At 35.0% G+C, this 20,036-nt stretch overlaps 1 protein-coding gene across 9 annotated transcripts in view; it reads left to right on the top strand.

Moving 5' to 3' along the window:
- Positions 1 to 20,036, top strand: part of LOC101889617 (complexin) — a 636,740-nt gene that overhangs the window by 528,393 nt on the left and 88,311 nt on the right. Inside the window, exon 1 of one of the 9 annotated variants that reach the window (XM_059126572.1) lies at positions 12,311 to 12,469. The exons of the other annotated variants lie outside the window; for them this stretch is intronic. Coding sequence (XP_058982555.1) covers positions 12,409 to 12,469 — 61 coding nt within the window. The 5' untranslated portion in view covers positions 12,311 to 12,408. Of the gene's footprint in view, positions 1 to 12,310; positions 12,470 to 20,036 lie in introns of those variants that run through there. 9 annotated transcript variants of the gene reach the window in all.

The raw sequence follows: 20,036 nt of genomic DNA, 5'->3' as shown, positions 1-20,036 counted from the left end.
AATGAAAGCAAAAGCTGTCGAAAATAGCTTCACATTTTGGCATGCTTAGAATTGTTCGAATTGGTCACCTTTGGCACGAATTATGGCATTCAAACGGCCTATGAAACCGTCACACGCTGCCTGAATGAAGCTCTGCGGCATTTTGACCCATTCCCTGCGGAGCGCTTGCTTGAGGTGATCGACTCATTGGTATTTTTAGTGCCAAACTTGCTATCCAAAATACTCCAGACACAATAGTCCAACGGATTGGTATCCGGAGATTTTGGTGGCCATTGTGCCCTGGAAATGAAGCGAAGAACCTCATTTTGTAACCAATATTGGTTGGCGCGTACTGAGTGCACCCTCTAGAATATTTTCGCGATATTATTCGGCATTTATTCTGATGCCATGGTCGATTAATACGATCGGAGAGCGACCATCGGCTGTTATCGCGGCCCACACCATCACCATGGCCGGCACTTGAGTTCTGGTGGCCAATCGAAGGTGCACATTTTCAGCTGACCTCTTTGGCAAGTAAACACGATCATTTTGTTTGTTTACAAACTGCGGGACAACGAATGTTTTCTCATCGGAGAAAACCAAATTCGGCAGTTCACCACTTTCGGCTAAGTGGAGCAACTCTTTAGCTCTTTTGAGTCTATTTTCTTTCTGTTGCGGTGTAAGTTCTTACATTTTTGGGATTTTCAATGGCTTTACCCCGAGCTCATATTTCAATATTTGCCGAATGGAATATTGCGATGTGTTCAGTTCACGGGCCATTTTTGCGGGTTTTGATCAAGTCGCTTCTTTACTTTTCGAACCACTTCAGCTGATGTTGCTGTTTTCTTCCGCCCATATCGTATCATAGTAACGAGCATGGTACGAGACGCAAAATATCTATTCACATTTAAATGATGGAGAGCTCTTACGATAACCACTTGTGGTTTTCCAGCCAAATATAAAAAATCACACTATCACGCTTAAATTCCATCAAAAATAACCTTTTTTGCTTTTTGTCCAAGGTCCACTCCTCCTACCAACTCTCCTTAAACGGTTTGAACTAGTAATAGCCAGTGTGGAAAGAACAAAAATCGATCGGACACCGATATGCTTAGTTTGGAGGGTTTTAAATTTGATATCGGTTGAAATTAATATACGGTAACTAAATATTATTCTGAATTGATTTAATGGAGCTATATGTTCGAGACACCTCTCGTACCAAATATCATCGCAATAGAGTTCAAAATATCAGAACAAAAATTTAATTGTCTGAAACATATTAATGGAACATAGAGGTGCACCTGCATCGATGATTTAAAATATACTATAATCGCACAATTTCGTATATATGGCAGTTATATCTAAGTTTGAACCGATCTCAATAAAATTTGTCGAAGTTATTTCTAGGCTGTCTGAGACATCTTGTACCGAATATCATTGTGGTGGTATGGATACTTCTTTGGGTTTACGTCCTTTGGTAATCTTAAATATCAAATCGGGTGATACATACATATGGGACCTATTGCTATATCTGACGCGAAATTTTACCAAATTTAAAACATCTGCTTTTAGTTTAAATTCTGTTTTATGTACCAAAATTCACCTTGTTTGGGTTAATATAACATACTTGGTGTATGGAATGCTTCAAATTGGACGTTGATATATTTGGAGCTTTATTTAAACCTGGCCCGATTATTATAAATTTCTGTAGCGTTCGTGAATGGGTTAAGCAAACGACTAAAGCAAACATAGTCTACTGTTTAGTCCCAAACATATTTTTTTAAAAAGGACAATAGTGACGCAGTCATTTTTATAACCCCTACGCCACATAAAGGACCAAAACTTAAAAAATTAAAAATATCTTTAAAAAATACACAAAGAATGACCTTTAGGGGGTCTGATTTCCTTTTACAAATGAAAATTTAACTTTCAACACTAAATACATTTGAATACTCAACTTTTTTTTTAAATTTTTTGCATTTTCAAGTTGCAATCGGCCTATTTCATGTTTCAAAGGAACCAAGTTATTTTATGATATCAATTACATTTAAAACTTTGATTGTAAAATGTTTTCGAATTTGTACAAAATTCCAAATCCACACATGAATGGAATAAAATTCTTCATACTTCTTAGAATTATCAAAAATATTTTGTTTCAAAAATGTCGTTCTCACTCTTTGCTCATGCTGCTGTTGCTGCAAAAATATACATTTATGAGGTTCACTTATGTCACTGGGACGACAAACAAGACGCAACAACGCCAGAGGCAAAAAAAAAAAGAAATGTGAAAAATTTTTATATTAAGAAAATTCCATTATACAAAAATGTTTCCATAAGAAAAAGAAGAAAAAAAACGAATGAACACAACACTAAAACGAGCACATGGAAATTCCGTTTCCTCTACGCACTCGCTCTGTGATATTTTCGTTCGGAAAAACTTTCAAAATAAAATTTTAACAATTTTTTTCATAATGGAAGTTGTGATGCATAGGACGACAGCAGTCACTCTTGTTGTTATGATTCTTTAGTTGAAACAGTATTAGAGTGGTTTCAGAAATAATATTTTACTCGATTCTTGAGAACGACCAATGATCTACCCAGAAGCATCCTTTCCAGACTGAAAGTAATTGAAATAAAATAGTAAGATGTATATATCCAAAGTCTCCATTCTAGCATGGTAGATCGTTTTTAACAGTTCAGAGCAGGAAAATGCAAGTTCCATGAAAATATATGGAATTTGGCACTAAGTGCCTAAATTGCAGTAGAATTAACTAAAGTCTTCTTTCCATCTGTTCTATCTACTATAGACCTATTTGTATCTAAATAATTCTGAGTTACTCAGACCGGTCAGAAAAATTCCAAATTCTAAGAGACAATTTTCTCACTTTTGTGTACCCCCCTTAACACACAGACAAAAAATCGTGCTTGAACATTTCCCAAATATGCGTGTGTGCATGGTTGAGTATGCTTGTGATGTTTGCGCGTGTGTGTGTGTGTGGATAAAAACGTATGCCTTTTTATAACGCTGAATACGTTTTTATATACATATATATATTTATGAACGTCCTTATATTTGGCATGTTGGCAATATGTGAAATGAGGCATTACCACCAACGCCACCACCACCACTGCTAGAAGCAAAACCATCATCGTCATCATCATCACATCACCACCAGCGAGCGAACGAGCAGCACCATTACCATCACTTTGTAGTTTTGAGGAATTTATGTCTAAGAGCTTTTAAATGTTTCTCAATACATTTCCTTAGCATTTGTACGTATGGACGACGATGACGACGATGACGACAACGACGAGTGCATAGTTCATATTTTTCACTTCTCGCTTGTGCCATAAATTCCTTTAGGTATGACATTGATGTTTTCACCAACAAAATCCTCACCAGCCCGGCTGGTTGGCAGTCAACCAGCTCTCATAACTTCACGTCCCATGTAGAGTTGGGAAAATACACGGGTCCCATGGGTTTGACGTGCTGTGCATACAAAATATGTATATATGTGAGAGTGTGTGTGTGTGTGTGTGCAAGTCATGTGTGATGGTTAGGTGCGTCATGACATGAGTCAAGAAAAATGTCTCGAATAATTCAAAATAGTTTAAATGAAAATTTTATGCAGCAAGCCAAATGCAAAATAACAACAACAACAACAACTCCAAAGCGAAACGATGAAAACTAAATGGATTTCTAACAAGATTGTTTAGGAGCTGTTATGGAATGTTATAAGTTGGTTGGTGTGTGTGTTTTTATCAGTTTTCTATAAAATTATAAACAATATGTAAATGTAGTTTAAAACTTTTTGATATTCAGATTGTTGTCAGGTGTTATGCTTTAAAAAATGGCTTACATTGTTAATAATGGAGAGCCTATAAGATAAGGGTGCTATGCTAGGGACAGCAAAAAATCTAACTATCATTTATGCCAAGAGGACATTCTGAATTGACAAAATTTGTCAAAATCGGTCCAGCCATTCTTGAGATATAAACATTCTAGCTAACATATCCTTCCTTTGTATATACACATTGTATATATTTCGCTATATATATCCGATATATTTACTATCGGCATCTACGTAACGGTCAGGATTGACCTGTTCGTCTATTTGTGATTTCGGCGGGATTAAAAATATTCGCGGTTTAATGGAAAATTTGACTTTTATTTAACACAAATGTTGTGGCCTATTTCACCCACTAAATATTACCCGATGATCATAAAAATTGCTAGGCTTCTGTTCAGCTCTTAGGTCTAGCCCCATGCTATCTTCCTTGTCGATTGGTCCATAATTGCGACCTGCAGAGCAACTGCAAAACCAGGATTTTTTCAGTTTTTGGTCCATTTCGATCACCTTATATATTATGCGATCATCTCCAAAAGCAATAGGCTTCTATTATGGCCCTAGCCCCACACCAATTCTAAATTTCGTGAAGATCGGACAATAATTGCGATCTCTAGAGTGATTACAAATTAACATGGAGAGACGGACGGACATACATAGCTAGATCGACTCAGCTCGGCGAGCTAGGAAGATCCATATATAGGGTTCTATTATGGCCCTATCGGGCAATAATTGCGACCTCTAGAGTGATTACAAATTAACATGGACAGACGAACGGACGGACATACATAGCTAGATCGACTCAGCTCGGCGAGCTACGAAGATCCATATATACTTTCCCATGTGGGAAACCAATATTTCGAGGGGTTCATAATTTTTGGCCTAATCAAACTTATAATACCCCCAACACATAGTGTTGTAGGGTATAACTATATGTATTTGTATTCTACTTTTATATTTAAAACTTAAATCAACTTGTTTAATAATATAACTTTATTTTATTTCTTTATTTATAGGTAAGTCGAAGCTTTTGGCCAAATATGTTTTAAATTGAACTTGTATCATTATAAGGTAAATAACAATTCTTATTAAGTTATATGCGTTAACAATTTGTTGTTTATATTAATCTTTTTACAACCTGTCCCATTATTTAGAGATGGCATAAAAAATGTATTTGGCTAAAAAATGTGTAGCACCTTAAAATACTGTATTTTTCTAAAGGGAAAATTAAAAAGAAAATATTGGCAATCGTAGCATAAATCCGTGAGAACACTTCCTTATGATACTTATATTCCAGTTCAAGAAATGAAGAACGAAAGGGTTCTAGAAATAATCGAGTTAGAAGGATGAAGTATTTCACGATTCTCCTCCTTACTCGATTTGACTAAAGATATGTCATTTCCAAATTTAGATATAGCTCCAATACATATTTTCGACCCATTTCGGGTTAATTGTGCACCAAATAGCTACTATCAGTCCAAATAACCTGAATTTTGGCACATCTGACCGAATTCAGTTTAAAAGCAAGTACATCGAGTTGGGTGAAAACCGATTCAGATATAGCTTATATATATACAGGGCGAGATAAAAAAACTGCAACAAATTCAAACGCCATAATTTTTACATTGTTTTTTTAAATTTATTGAAGAAAAGCAAAAAATTTCGGGAATAGCATAACATTTTAGAATAAGTTTAGATTTGTTCGAATTGGCCACCTACGGCAAGAATTATGGCCTTCAAACGGCCAATGAAACCGTCACACGCTGCCCGAATGTTGCTCTGCGGTATTTTGGCCCATTCCTGGCGAAGCGCTTGCTTGAGGTGATCGACACTTTGCCAACTTTACTTTTCAAAATACTCCAGACACAATAGCCCAACGGTTTGGTATCCGGAGATTTTGGTGGCCATTGTGCGCTGGAAATGAAGCGAGCACCATGTTCTGTAGCCCCCATTCGATTCTTTAGTCAAAATTATTTTAATTTTTCCCGTAACATATATTAAAAATATCCCAAATCAGTATAGGCCATTTGAAATATTTTCAAACTTCTTAATGGAAACAGCAATTTAAATAGAGCGCAAGTATTTAAAAAAAATCTTAAATATCTTCCGCATATTTCTACAAACATTTCTTGCACCTTTGCAAGCGCTCCAGATTCGCCTAAGACTTTCAAAAAGTTTGTTTCATTTTTCTTTGCTGTATGCTTGAGTAAGCAAACATGAAAAAAGAGCTTTGCTTTGGTTGAGCAAATGTTTTTCAAAATATTTAACTTGCTTGGGAAAAAATCTGAAGGAATAAAAAGTACAACACAAAGAACCCTTCTTTATGACCTTCATTTATTGTTTAGTAGCTCGTAGAACAAGCAGTGTTTTAAGATGATTTACAGCACAAGGTATACTTTATCGTATTTTCAAGGACATCGCGAACACGACTTGTATGCAGCCTATTGAACATATTTCACGCGAAAATGTATGTATATGAATTTGAATAGTTTGGTTGGTTAAAATATATATTCATTCTGTTATTGATACTGGGAAGAACAGTCATGAAACTATGAATCTTTAAAGTATTGCTGTTTGCAACACCCTAAAAATGAGTTTTTGTGTTCGAAATTTTTATAACGAATCCCTCTAGTTTTCGCAGGAAATGATTTATGTTGATAAAATTTTACTCAGATGTGTGTTAGGTCCACGTTTTGGTATAACCCCACATAACTGTACCGACAGATTTAAGGTGTTTTGGATGTTTTTGCGCCAATTTTAACCCAAATTTACTGTAAATTGGTGGCGTGTGTTCCCCTTGTGTAAGTAACATCCATGAATAGAACTGTCAATATGGGTCTAGGTTTTGATATAGTCCCCATAAAACTATACCAATAGATACACGATATTTTCATTATTTGTGTCACACATCTCACCGGAAATGTTTCAAATTTCGAATTTAAAGTTACTAATGGGTAGTACAGGTAATTGCCTTTGCAGGTCCATGTCTTTGTATAGCTCCAATATTTTTCCAATAGACGTGCAGACGGGACGTCTTCGGCATTTTTATGATTTTAGCAGTATTTTCAATTTTTTTTTTTAATTTGTAAATTATTTTTGAATGATGGGGAGTATTCAATGTTCGGCCCGGCTAAACCTACTACTTTTCACTTGTTTCTTTCCGCAAAAATATTAATTAACAGTGTTTAAAGATATTCGACATTTCGAAGGATTATGCCCCAATTTCCAGCAAAATCAGCTGTAATTTTACATGTCGGATACTCACTGGATAATTTAACTTCTCTCAAATTTTGAGGATTGCCAATTTGGTATAGTGTACTGGTTTGTTTGGGACAGACCGTTTTATGCCGATTTTTTACTTTTATTCATCAGCTTGAAATTCATTTTCGGTTAGTCCATGTCATTCTCCATTGAAATCTTACGATTGCCTACATTATTAAAAGAATTTTCAATTAACTCACTTAATTGTCAATGGATTCAGCCCATGGAAACCCCAACGCTGTGACATAAGCCCCATACAGCGGTACTGTTTTTAGACTATTTTAAAGTTCTATGTCACATATTGCAGTGGAGTTCGGATTTGAATGTAACTTCAGCATATACCATTCGAATTGATTAAAATTGGTTCATATAAAGGTTTAGCTTCCATAGGTGCTATGTGAGATAAAAAATGTCGGAAACAGCATCAAATGTTAGAATAAGTTTAGATTTGTTCGAATTGGTCACCTTTGGCACGAATTATGGCCTTCAAAAGGCCAATGAAACTGTCACACGCTCCCGAATGTTGCTCTGCGGTATTTTACCCCATTCCCGGCGAAGCGCTTGCTTGAGGTGATCAACACTTTGGTATTTTTTAGTGCCAACCTGCTACTCCAGACACAATAGACCAACGGATTGGTATCCAGAGATTTTGGTGCCATTGTGCGCTGGAAATTAAACGAGGAGGCTCATTTTGTAACCATTAGGGGTTACAAAGGTCTGCGGCCAAAATGTATGCAAGCCCAAGGCTTTAATACATCCTCCAGAATATATTCGCGATAATATTCAGCATTTATTCTGATACCACGGTCGATTAATACGAGCAGAGAGCGACCATCGGCAGTTATGGCGGCTCACACCATCACCATGGCCGGGGCTTGAGTTCTGGTGGCCAACCGAATGCGCAAATTTTCAGCTGACCTCTTTGGAAAGTAAACACGATAATTTTGTTTACAAACTACTGCACAACGAATGTTTTCTCATCGGAGAAAAGCCAATTCGGCAGTTCACCTCTTTCAGCCAAGTGAAGCAACTCTTTAGTTCTTTTGGTCTATTTTCCTTCAATAGCGGTGTAAGTTCTTGTACTTTTTGGAATTTCAATGGCTTTACCCCGAACTCATCTTTCAATATTTGCCGAATGGAATATTGTGATATGTTCAACTCACGAGCCATTTCGTACGACTGCCAAGAGTGAACCCAATCGAATCATATCCAGTTAATGTTTGGAAGACATAACTCCACTCTATGTATATCAATGATATTTGTCATCAAATTTAGTGTAAGACGATTGAGGTTAAGCAATTTTGGAAATCTTTGAATTTAGTTCTTTCTATAATTTTCCATTAAATCCTTAATTATATACCTGAAGTCCAGTCCCTAATATGAAAAGCAAACTGCGTCCGCAAATGCTTGTTTTACACATATGTCTACTATACTTTCCCCTCTTTCTTTTTAATGTATGGTTTCGATAAGTTCACTTTTGTATAGTCTACACTTTTCACAACTATGCTACACAAAGAGCACTCGATTTCTTTTTGGTGTAACTGCCATAGGGGCAGTCAAAGAGTGAGAAAGACATCAAGAAGCGGAAAAACGTTTGTCTTAAAAAAGTCGTACTTTTGCACGCACACAACATCCTCTTAAAGTCACACAAAAGGTTTCAGAAAAAAAACACAAAAATGTGGCAAAGATATATTTATGAAAGTTCATGTAATTGTAAAATACCTATCTTGGTAATGTGCTGCAATGGCAGGGAAGAAAGCGGAAATTAAATGTAAATCATCAAAGTCTTCCGACACTTTTACTTTCACACACAAACACGCTTTTCTAATGACTAACAATCTGTGGCAAATGATTTCACAAATTATCGCTTTGGAAAATGTTGCAATCGTTCTCCACTGTTTTCTTTTTTAGAGGAACAAAATGTTGGAGGCTTGTTAATAGCCCCCCAATTTAACGCATCAGTTGTTGGATGAGTAATATAATGCTTAATGAGTTTTTGTGAAAAAATAGCTTTTTATATAAATTATTCATTTTGGGAAAAATGTTACTTTGAAAGAAATTTAAAAAAAAAATCGAAATTCACAGACAAATTGATGACTTTAATAGCTTAAAGACAACATTTTAGACTTTACTTAGCGAGGAGCGCGTGTAATTTTTAAATTATTTAGTAAAACAAAAATTAGTTAAATGTCGGGAAAACCTTATTGACTTTAATATTCTGGTACTTCTGGTGTATAAAACTCTCATAATCAAAATAAAAGCTGGCCCAAATGTGCCAGTACAATCTTTCCGGCTAATATTATGGTATATTTAACAAAAAGCCTAAGTATTTTAAGCCCTTTGCGATATAAATCATACCTATCCGTGGTATAAAATCATACATTCAAATTAATAAATATATCCAAATATCAATTGCTGCACCCATATCGTCAGCGTAAAAAAACAAAACAAAGGAATTGTGAATTAAAACCGGTCTGAAAACAACAATCATAATTTTCATTATAACCTTTTAGAAATCATTCCACTATGTGCAAAAATTCTTCAAATTTGGTCTGATATTAATCATCTGTTGTATAATAAACGTGAAATCAGATGAAGATATATATGGGAGTGATATATTAAAATCTGATCTAATCTTCAAAAAATGACACAGTATTTCTGAGCGGCATCCGGTAAATATTAGCTAATATCGTTGTATTGGAGTGCATATTACGGCTCTGGGGCACTGAGATATGAAATCGTATGAAACATATATACATAAGGTATAACTATATCTGAACCGATTTTCACCAAATTTGACATACTTGCTTCTATATTAAGTTGCAACGCATATGCCGAAATTCATCATATTTCCAAATTTCAGGATTCCAAACCTAACTGTTCTAACAAAATTTAAATTGTAACAAATTTAGTACTATTGATAATTTTCAAAAATTCCAACATACCCCAATCCTACAATGCAATAGTATTTTTATTTCCAAATTTTAGCGTTCAAGCTCTATGGGTTCACCCAAACCGAAAGTGTACCAAAATTTAGTGCTTTTCGAGCACTTAAGCACAAATTTTGAGAACTCCTTTCATATTCTAATCCTACACTCCGCCAATAATCTTAAATTCAAATTTCAGGATTCTTGCTCCATTCGTTCTTCCAAATTCTAATTTTACCAAATTTAGTTTCACTTAGTAATTTACCTCTCATAAGTACACACTTCTAAAACTAACTCCTCATATCGACCCTTCTTCTCAACCTTGATTCCCAATCCAAATTTCTAGTTTACAGCTCTACCCATTCACATGATACGAAACGGTAGCATATGTAGTCCATTTCAGTACTATTCGTTCACTTATAGGGTGAATTTTTGGTCCATCCGTCACACAGTTCATCAGTGAACCTTATTCTAAATTTAAGAGTCTTAGTTCTACTGGTTCGAAATATACAAAGGGTACCATATCTTGTACATTTTAGTAACTTTCGTACCGTAATAGTATGAATTTACAAAAACCCAAATACAGGGTGAGATAAAAAACTGCAACAAAGTCAAACGCATTAATTTTATTTTTATTTATTTATTTTTTAAATCTTATTGAATAAAAGCAAAAAATGTCGAAAATAGCATCCAATTTTAGAATAAGTTTAGATTTGTTCGTATTGGTCACCTTTGACATGGCCATCCCATACGCTACTCGAATGTTGCTCTGCGGTATTTTGGCCCATTCTCGGCGAAGCGCTTGCTTGTGGTGATCGACACTTTGGTATTTTTTAGTGCCAACGTTGCTTTCCAAAATACTCCAGACACAATAGTCCAATGGATTGGTATCATATTGGTATGTTCAACTCACGAGCCATTTTTCGGACACTTTTCGAACCATTTCTGCTGATGTTGCTGTTTTCTTTCGTCCACTTCCTTGACGGCGGGCTACGCTACTAGTATCACGGTAACGAGCGATGGTACGAAACACAAAAGATATATTCACATTTAAATGCTGGAGTGCTCTAACGATAGCCACTTGTGGTTTTCCAGCCAAATATAAAGAAATCACACTATCATGCTTGAATTCCATCACGAATAACTTTTTTCTGGAAAATTATCACCAAAATGCCTTTGAACGCTTGTAAACAATATAATGAGCTGTCACTGGAATAATTTTAACAGCTGTTGGACGAGTGGCAGTTGCTTTTTTCATATCACCCTGTTTGAGGGAGCAAAGTGTGACCCGATATGGCTCATTTCATATATCAAACTTTAAATGAGTGCTTCATCCATCTATGCCAAATTGTATTTATTCATCTTGAAAATTGTAATTTATATTTTCATTTGAACAGACGAACGGGCATCGTTAAATCTACTTTGAACTGTATGATCATCACGAATTTATGTATTTTATGCGGTCTAGGTGTTTCAAATGGAAGAATAAAGTTAATATATCCTCCATGCTCTGAGTAAGGGTATAAAAAATGCACAGTGTGACGTAGGGTACAAAAAGTCAGTCACCATTTCCCGATCGCTGATACCAAGGACGTTTTAATAGGTTTTAGTACTCCTTGTACACTTTTATCACTATTTTAAAAGTTTATTAGTCTAGGTGTTGATGAATTAGTCATCATTCTACTCCTTACCGTTTTCTTTAATATTCTCTTATAAAGTTTCAAATTTCAAGTCTCTTTAAAGTAAGAGCTGACATTTTTTTTCCTCTGTGCCTACCACTATTGTGAGTAGCTCTTATCGTTTTAACTGTACTTAACCCGTGGGATATAACTGTTAGCCTATATTTTAAATTGTCGTCAGAAGCGTTTTCATATCATTGTTTTGCTTTTCAATGTGGGTTAAACTTCCATTATCACTAAATACACTCAGCACTTATACAGACATATATTAGGGCGGATCGAGGTTAACCACATGCTATTGTATACAATTATTATTTTCCAATGTTTTACTCTATATAATTCCTATTTCTTAAACACCGCAGGAAAAATCATAGATTTTTTTATTTAAAGTCCTTATTTTTCCTTTAATTTTGTTAAAAAAACATATTTTTTAAATGTCAATACACAAAAGCTACGATCCACTCCATTCACCATATGTCGGTGACTTTGAGATAACGTTTGTATAACTACCTACGGGTTTCCCATGCGGAGCAGCGTTAACTTTAAAATTTATAAAAAATAACAAAACAGTCAGTCAATTCCCAAGCACTCAAGTAATTTCAAATTAAACCAAAAACGATTTTTCATATATTAAAATTTCTTTATTTCTTATATTTACCACAAAACGTAAAAAAGCAATTTCAATTATTGATCATTTGATTTGTCAGTGTTGACATGAGTAAATATTTGCTAGACCTTTCGAGCCCTTGGCGTAAAATTGATAAATTTTTAGATGGTAAGTACAATGTGAATGGCACATTCGGTGCTACATACGTATGTGCACAATTACAAGTCGAAAATTGACTACAATGTAAATATTTAAGCATATTTTTATTTGTGATTCCCTTTAGTAGGACAAATGGGATTTACATGGTATTTTCCAAATTTGTCATGTATGTCGTACATAAATATGTATGCACTCCCCCAGCAATGGTTATTTTGAATTGATTGAAGTTAAATATGTATTTTTGTTTGTCATGTCGATGCCGTCCGACTGCCGATGTACTGCGTGCTTTAGCAATTTTTAATGTGCTCTAGATGATACAACAATTGATTAACGTTTTTTTTTTCCTTATCTAATCAATTTAATTTCTCTCTCTCTCACTCTCGCCTCATAACTTGTGTGATAACGACACAAGAGTACAACCACTAAACAATTGTAACCAAAGCAACAACGACAACAACTTGCTATCTAACAATAATTTATCAATGAAATATTACACATATTTTATGTGTCATCAACACACAATGTTTACACATTCAGGCACCGCTGCCATATTGGCTGACTGACATATTTGAACGATGTTCAGACATGTACTCAAGAGTCACCCATCCACCTCCACCCGCCTCGAACTGACAGCCAGCCAATCGACAAATTAATTGTTGTTCAAGTAGTCACATTTAGAGAAACATCATTTATCTGCTGCTGCTGCTGAAAATGAATTAAATTGATTGAAAAGGCAGAGAAGTGGATGATTTTTCGAATATCATTAATTGAATTCAACTGATTCAGTTGAATGCCCGCTTCAAACATAGGTGACAGCATGAAAAGTTTCTATTCGACCCCAAAACAAAAACTGACATTCGAAAAGGATACTTGACCTGTAGTAGGGTTTGTTAATGTTTATTCTCTTAATAAGGCTATATCTATTGTTAAAGGTGCAATGACACTCAATGCGATAGATTGCAAATTAAATTCTAGTCCGAATAAGTTGTTTCGTTTATGAATGAAATAATTATTTTGATATATACAAAAAACATACTTTAATAAAGCAAGGATTATGCCGTATTTTCCCAAATGGGACTTTTCCATATTTTGATATATAATTAGTAAAAAATTAATTCTATAAATTGATACAAACAGCATTAAAATAGTTCTTCCCATAAATAAAGGGAAATATGAGCTAGGACATTTGAAGGTATAAACTATAACACTGACTATTGTAATAATTTTAGTTTGACAATAAAAAACTCTTTTATACTTCTTGTACTGTCATAATGAAATAATTTGCAAATCCTTGATTTGCAAATAATGCAATTATTAACTAAATTTTACAGGACCCAAAATTTAGTTAATAAATTCATTATGTGGTAATTCTGTAAGTCTTTCCAAAAGGAAACGAAATATACACATAGTTCCCTTTGATGATATTCATAGAATGACATTCTTAGTGGATTTATGTATGTCCGACCGTAGTTTTGTAAACAAAGAATAGGTACTGAAATGAAATGGTGAAAGTCGGTCCAATTTTGGATATTTAGAAAATGTTTGTACGTTTGATTGTTTGTTTGTAATTTATAGACTCAAAAACTGCCTAACAGATATTCCTGGAAATTTCAAAATTTACTACAGCCTGAAAGTAACGTAGGCTATATAAATTTTTGAAATGACACTTGGAACTAAAGTGATTGACGGTCAATAGTATCAGAATCGGAGTAGCCTCCAAAAAATTTAGTTTTTGAATGCACGTCTCCATTGATCGATTACAGATATAGTCTTCAAATTTGGAGTGCGTAACGGAGTTTGGGGCAAAAATAATTTTGTCAAATTATAGTGAAATCGGTTCAGATTTGCATATAGCTCCCATATATGTTTTCGACCGATTTCACATATCTGATACACTAAACACGATATGTATGTCCGATTCCATTACAGAATATGTGATGGAATTTGGTATAAAAAAATTCCAAGTTATATTGAAATCTGTTGAGGTTTGGATATACCTCCCATATATATTTTAAGTCGATTTCGAATGCAGGGTGAGATAAAACAACTGCAATAATTTTTTTTTTAAGTTTTTTTTTTAATTTTATTGAATGAAAGCAAAAAATATCGGAAATAGCATCAAATTTTAGAATAATTTTAGATTTGTTCGCATTGGTCACCTTTGGCACAATCTATGGCCTTCAAACGGCCAATGAAACCGTCACGCGCTGCCCGAATGTTGCTCTGCGGTTTTTTGGCCTGTTCCCGGCGAAGCGCTTGCTTGAGATGATCGACACTTTGGAATTTTTTAGTGCCAACTTTGCTTTCTAAAATACTCCAGACACAATAGTCCAACGGATTGCTATCCGGAAATTTTGGTTGCCATTGTGCGCTGGTTCCTGTTGGAAAGTCCAAGGTCTGCGCCCAAAATATTTGCGTGTCCTAGGCTTTAATACACCCACCAGAATATTTTCGCGATATTATTCTGCATTTATTCTGATGCCACGGTCGATTAACACGAGCGAAGAACGACCATCGGCTGTTATGGCGGCCTACACCATCACCATGGCCAGCGCTAGAGTTCTTGTTACAAACTGCTACACAACGAATGTTTTTTCGTCGGAAAAACCAAATTCGGCAGTTCACGACTTTCGTCCAAGCGAAGCAACTCTTTAGCTCTTTTGAGTCTATATTCGTTCTGAGCTCATTTTTCAATACTTGCAGAATGGAATATTGCGATATTCTAACTCCAAACATTTTTGGGCCACTGAGGCGCGGGTTTCGATCAAGTCTCTTCTTTTCTTTTCGAACAATTTCTGTTTTTTATCTCTACTAAATCTGTTTAAAATAAGTCGGCCCTGCCCGACTTGTTAACTTTCTCAAAATCTCAAAGATTAAAGCAAAAAAAAAACATTAAGACGGAACTTTCGGTACTACCCGTTAGAAAATAAAATTATTTTAATATTCGTCGACATGTACCCTTTCCGAATATTTTTTACAAGTCAATTTTTTGTCTTCCACCACGATTGTTAAATATTTTGAAACAATTGTAATATATTTCGAAACCCATAATTTTTTTTTTGGAAAGAATTAACGCACCCCAATTGCAAATTGGGGATATTTCCTGAGCCTAAAAGCACTTCCCGATGCCTGAGATGTAACCGAAACATCAAACGTACTACATTTGATGTTAATGTTGTGAACATTAACTTATCATATCGGGAGATTAATGAACAAAGCAATATTAAGTGATAGCCAAGATTTCATTATAATATATGGAGGTTTATGGACAAAGAAATATCAAGTGATAGCCAAGATTTCATTAAATTGATAGCATTAAGTAGCGCAGATTTTTATTATATTTTAAAATTGTATTATAACATCGCTGTGAAGGAAATTAAAAAATGAAATGGGATGCTTATTAAATCGTATTCTATTTGAATGATTTTTGTGGGTTTAGTTTTTTATACATCCGAGATATGCGGTAATTTTTATTTATTATTTTGGCACAGAATATTCCTCCTAGCATAGCATGACTAATGTTTTACATGACTCAGACATTCAAGGGTAGTTTACATAAAATTTTACCCCAATTTACCCCAAATTAGGAAAAAAAGGACAGTAATTTCTTAAATATATTCATTGATTTTAATCTAATTACAAAATGAAATGGTTTCCCAAGGCAGAGCCCGGAGAATTTCATTAAAAAAGTTGTAAAGAAAAATAAAACAACAACCCACAACGTAATTGCCTTTTATACCTTTTTTAATAACTTAAGTTTTGTCTCTCCCCTCCCCCTTGCTTGGTTGCTTGCTTTTTGTAAAAACTTACTGGTCAAACCGACAAAACAACCCAATACATTTAATTAGCATTCAAAATATGCTTATGATTTCCGTTTTCTATAACATTTTTTCTGCTTCCTTTCAATTTCTATAAAGTTCTTCCCGTGAGAGATTATAGATACAGTCCCTTGAAATGAACGGATGTTTTTTTTTTTTCTTTTCTATTTTATGATTATTTTATATAACGCCCAAAGGCTCTTAAATTAAAAGAATAAGAAGAACGAAAAAAAACACAACTGATGTTAGCAAAAAAGAAAACATAACAAGAAGAAAGGGGAAAAGGATAATGTGAACTGAATACCGTCCATTTCCTGTAGACCATTACTTACGCAAATATTATACATAAGATAATGCAAAAAATTACGGAATAATAACAACAACAGCAAAAAAAGAGTTGAAATATGAAGAAGAATATCAGAATATCATAATTGTAAGTAAATTAAGTAGCAGTTGACGACAATGCTTGCTTCAGAGGGTGTTTTTATGGTCCCTTCTCGTTTGATAGCAGAGATAGTTTAAAAATATTGTAAAATTAAAACGTAACTTATAAATTCTATAAAAAAATTAAGTTAAAAAGTATAAGTCGGTTTTGCCGACACATGTATACCTTCTTCCTATGTCCCTTTATTAAAATATATTTTGACTTGACTTACTCCTATTCAAAATATTGACCTTTTATTGGGATGATGTCGAAGATGTGGGCCAATATTCAAAACGTCCCAAGTTAACACTATATCGACTTCTTCCTCCAACTTATTTAAAATAGTTGTACGGGGTGAGACGAAAAAACTGCAATCAACTTAAGACTGCTGTCACTTATAAGTCACTCGTCCGACAGCTGTTAAAATTATTCCAGTGACAGCTAATTATATTGTTTACAAGCGTAAAAAAGCATTTTGGTGAGAATTTTCCAGAAAAAAGTTATTCGGGATGGAATTCAACCGTGATAGTGTGATTACTTTATATTTGGGTGGAAAACCGCAAGTCGCCGATGGTCGCTCTCCGCATATATTAATCAACCGTGGCATCAGAATCAATGCCGAGTATTATCGCGAACATATTCTGGAGGGTGTATTAAAGCCTTGGGCACGCAAACATTTTAGACGCAGACCTTGGACATTCCAACAGGAATCAGCGCCATCGTACTCAGCACAGCGCCACCCAAGAATGGTTACAAAATGAGGTTCTTCGCTTCATTTCCAGGCCACCAAAATCACCGGATACCAATCAGTTGGACTGTTGTGTCTGGAGTATTTTGGAAAGCAAGGTTGACACTACAAAAAATACCAAATTGTCGATCACCTCAAGCAAGCGCTTCGCCGGGAATGGGCCAAAATACCGCAGAGCAACATTCGGGCAGCGTGTGACTGTTTCTTTGGCCGTTCGAAGGCCATAATTCGTGCCAAAGGTGACAAATTCGTACTAATCTAAACTTATTCTAAAATTTGATTCTATTTCCGACATTTTTGCTTTCATTCAATACAATTTAAAAAAAAATGTAAGAATTATGGGGTTTAACTTTGTTGCAGTTCTTTTTTCTCACCCTGTATATTTATGTTTGAAAGAAATATTAAGAAAATCTCGGACTCGTTCCACATAGTGGAGATATCAAAAGTGTTAAGTTGAAAATTCCATTTTCACATCAGATCTCGGGAAGAGAATCACTGACTGGTCTCGCATGGATGATCTCGCAAAATGTTGATCCTTAGTGGGGGAGGTACTTGAAGAAGTGTCCCATCTCACCAACATATTTTTAGGTGGATAAAAATATTTGGATGTGCAAAATTTGTAGACAATCAAGTTCTTATTTCACATTTTACAAGAGTTACGAATATTCAAAATTTTGAAGACAGATGGACGAACGGACATCCCAAGATCGACTCCAAATGTCCTAAAATGGATTTGTATGTTGTATGTAAGTATGACATTTTTCAATGCCGAGTGGAAGAATTAAAAAAAAAATTGGTTAGAAATACATCCGAAACATTCAAAACCTTGAAATTGCGATGTACTGTTTTATGGTGGGCATTAAATTTATTTTTTATCTAGAGAAAATCCACCAGCTCGGGACCTTAAATGATTAATTAGTTCTGCTGAATATTGTTGCTAATACTTAACAAGTAAAAAAGCAGTAAGTTCGGCCGGGCCGAACTTTGAATACCCTCTACCATTTGAAACGAATTAGAAAATTTTCAAAAAAATAAAATCCAATAAAAATTCTTTTAAAATCTTTAAAATATCTAATATAGGAAGGTGTCGATATATGGGGGGATATACGATATTGTGGACCTATAAAGACAAATCTATGTCTGCGTGTAAAGTACTCACAAGGAACTCAGTGTGTGTATTTTCCGACAATACGATTGGAAAATGTGGCTAAAATCATCAAAATACCGAATATCGCGGGGTACCGTTATATGGGAGCTATACGTTATCGTTAACCTATATAGAGAATTCTCTGTCGGTGGGTAAAGTGCTCACAAAGAACCCCTTGTGTACAAAGAACCCCTTGTGGCTATTCGATATTGTGGACCTATATAGATAATTCTCTGCCGAGGTATAAAGTACCCACAAGGAACTCCTTGTGTGGATTTTCAGACAATTCCGTTGAAAAATGTGGGTAAAATCATCAAAATACCGAATATCGGGGGGTACCGTTACATGGGGGCTATACGATATCGTGGACCTATATGGACAATTCTCTGCCGAGGTATATAGTACCCACAAGGAACTCCTTGTGTGGATTTTCAGACAATTCCGTTGAAAAATGTGGGTAAAATCATCAAAATACCGAATATCGGGGGGTACCGTTATATGGGGGCTATACGATATTGTGGACCTATATAAATAATTCTCTGCCGAGGTATAAAGTACCCACAAGGAACTCTTTGTGTGGATTTTCAGACAATTCCGTTGAAAAATGTGGGTAAAATCATCAAAATACCGAATATCGGGGGGTACCGTTATATGGGGGCTATACGATATTGTGGACCTATATAGATAATTCTCTGCCGAGGTATAAAGTACCCGCAAGGAACTCTTTGTGTGGATTTTCAGACAATTCCGTTGAAAAATGTGGGTAAAATCATCAAAATACCGAATATCGGGGGGTACCGTTATATGGGGGCTATACGATATTGTGGACCTATATAAATAATTCTCTGCCGAGGTATAAAGTACCCACAAGGAACTCTTTGTGTGGATTTTCAGACAATTCCGTTGAAAAATGTGGGTAAAATCATCAAAATACCGAATATCGGGGGGTACCGTTATATGGGGGCTATACGATATTGTGGACCTATATAGATAATTCTCTGCCGAGGTGTAAAGTACCCACAAGGAACTCCTTGTGTGGATTTTCAGACAATTCCGTTCAAAAAAAATATGAATATGAAAAAAAATATGGGGGCTATACGATATCGTGGACCGATATAGCCCATCTTGCAAAATTTTAGCTTCCTATCTTAATTCGTTTAGACTCTAGCGGGATTACAACAGATGGACAGACGGACGGACAGGGCTAAATCGTCTTAGAATTTTACGCTGATCAAGAATATATATACTTTGTTGGGTCTAAAATGATTATTTCGATGAGTTACAAACGGAATGACGAACTTAATTTTGAACGAGTTTAATGAATGTACATTTTGGTATTACAATTCACTTCTGAAAATTACACTGAATTCTAACCACAAAATTGTATTAATTATTAAATAGGAAATCGATACTTCTAACAATGAAATGTTATATTTTGA

The sequence above is a fragment of the Musca domestica genome, unplaced genomic scaffold (genome assembly GCF_030504385.1).
Source record: "Musca domestica strain aabys unplaced genomic scaffold, Musca_domestica.polishedcontigs.V.1.1 4, whole genome shotgun sequence".
NCBI classification, from domain to species: domain Eukaryota; kingdom Metazoa; phylum Arthropoda; class Insecta; order Diptera; family Muscidae; genus Musca; species Musca domestica.
The sequence above is the reverse complement of the archived record's forward strand: the minus strand, read 5'-3'. Positions and strand labels throughout refer to the sequence as shown.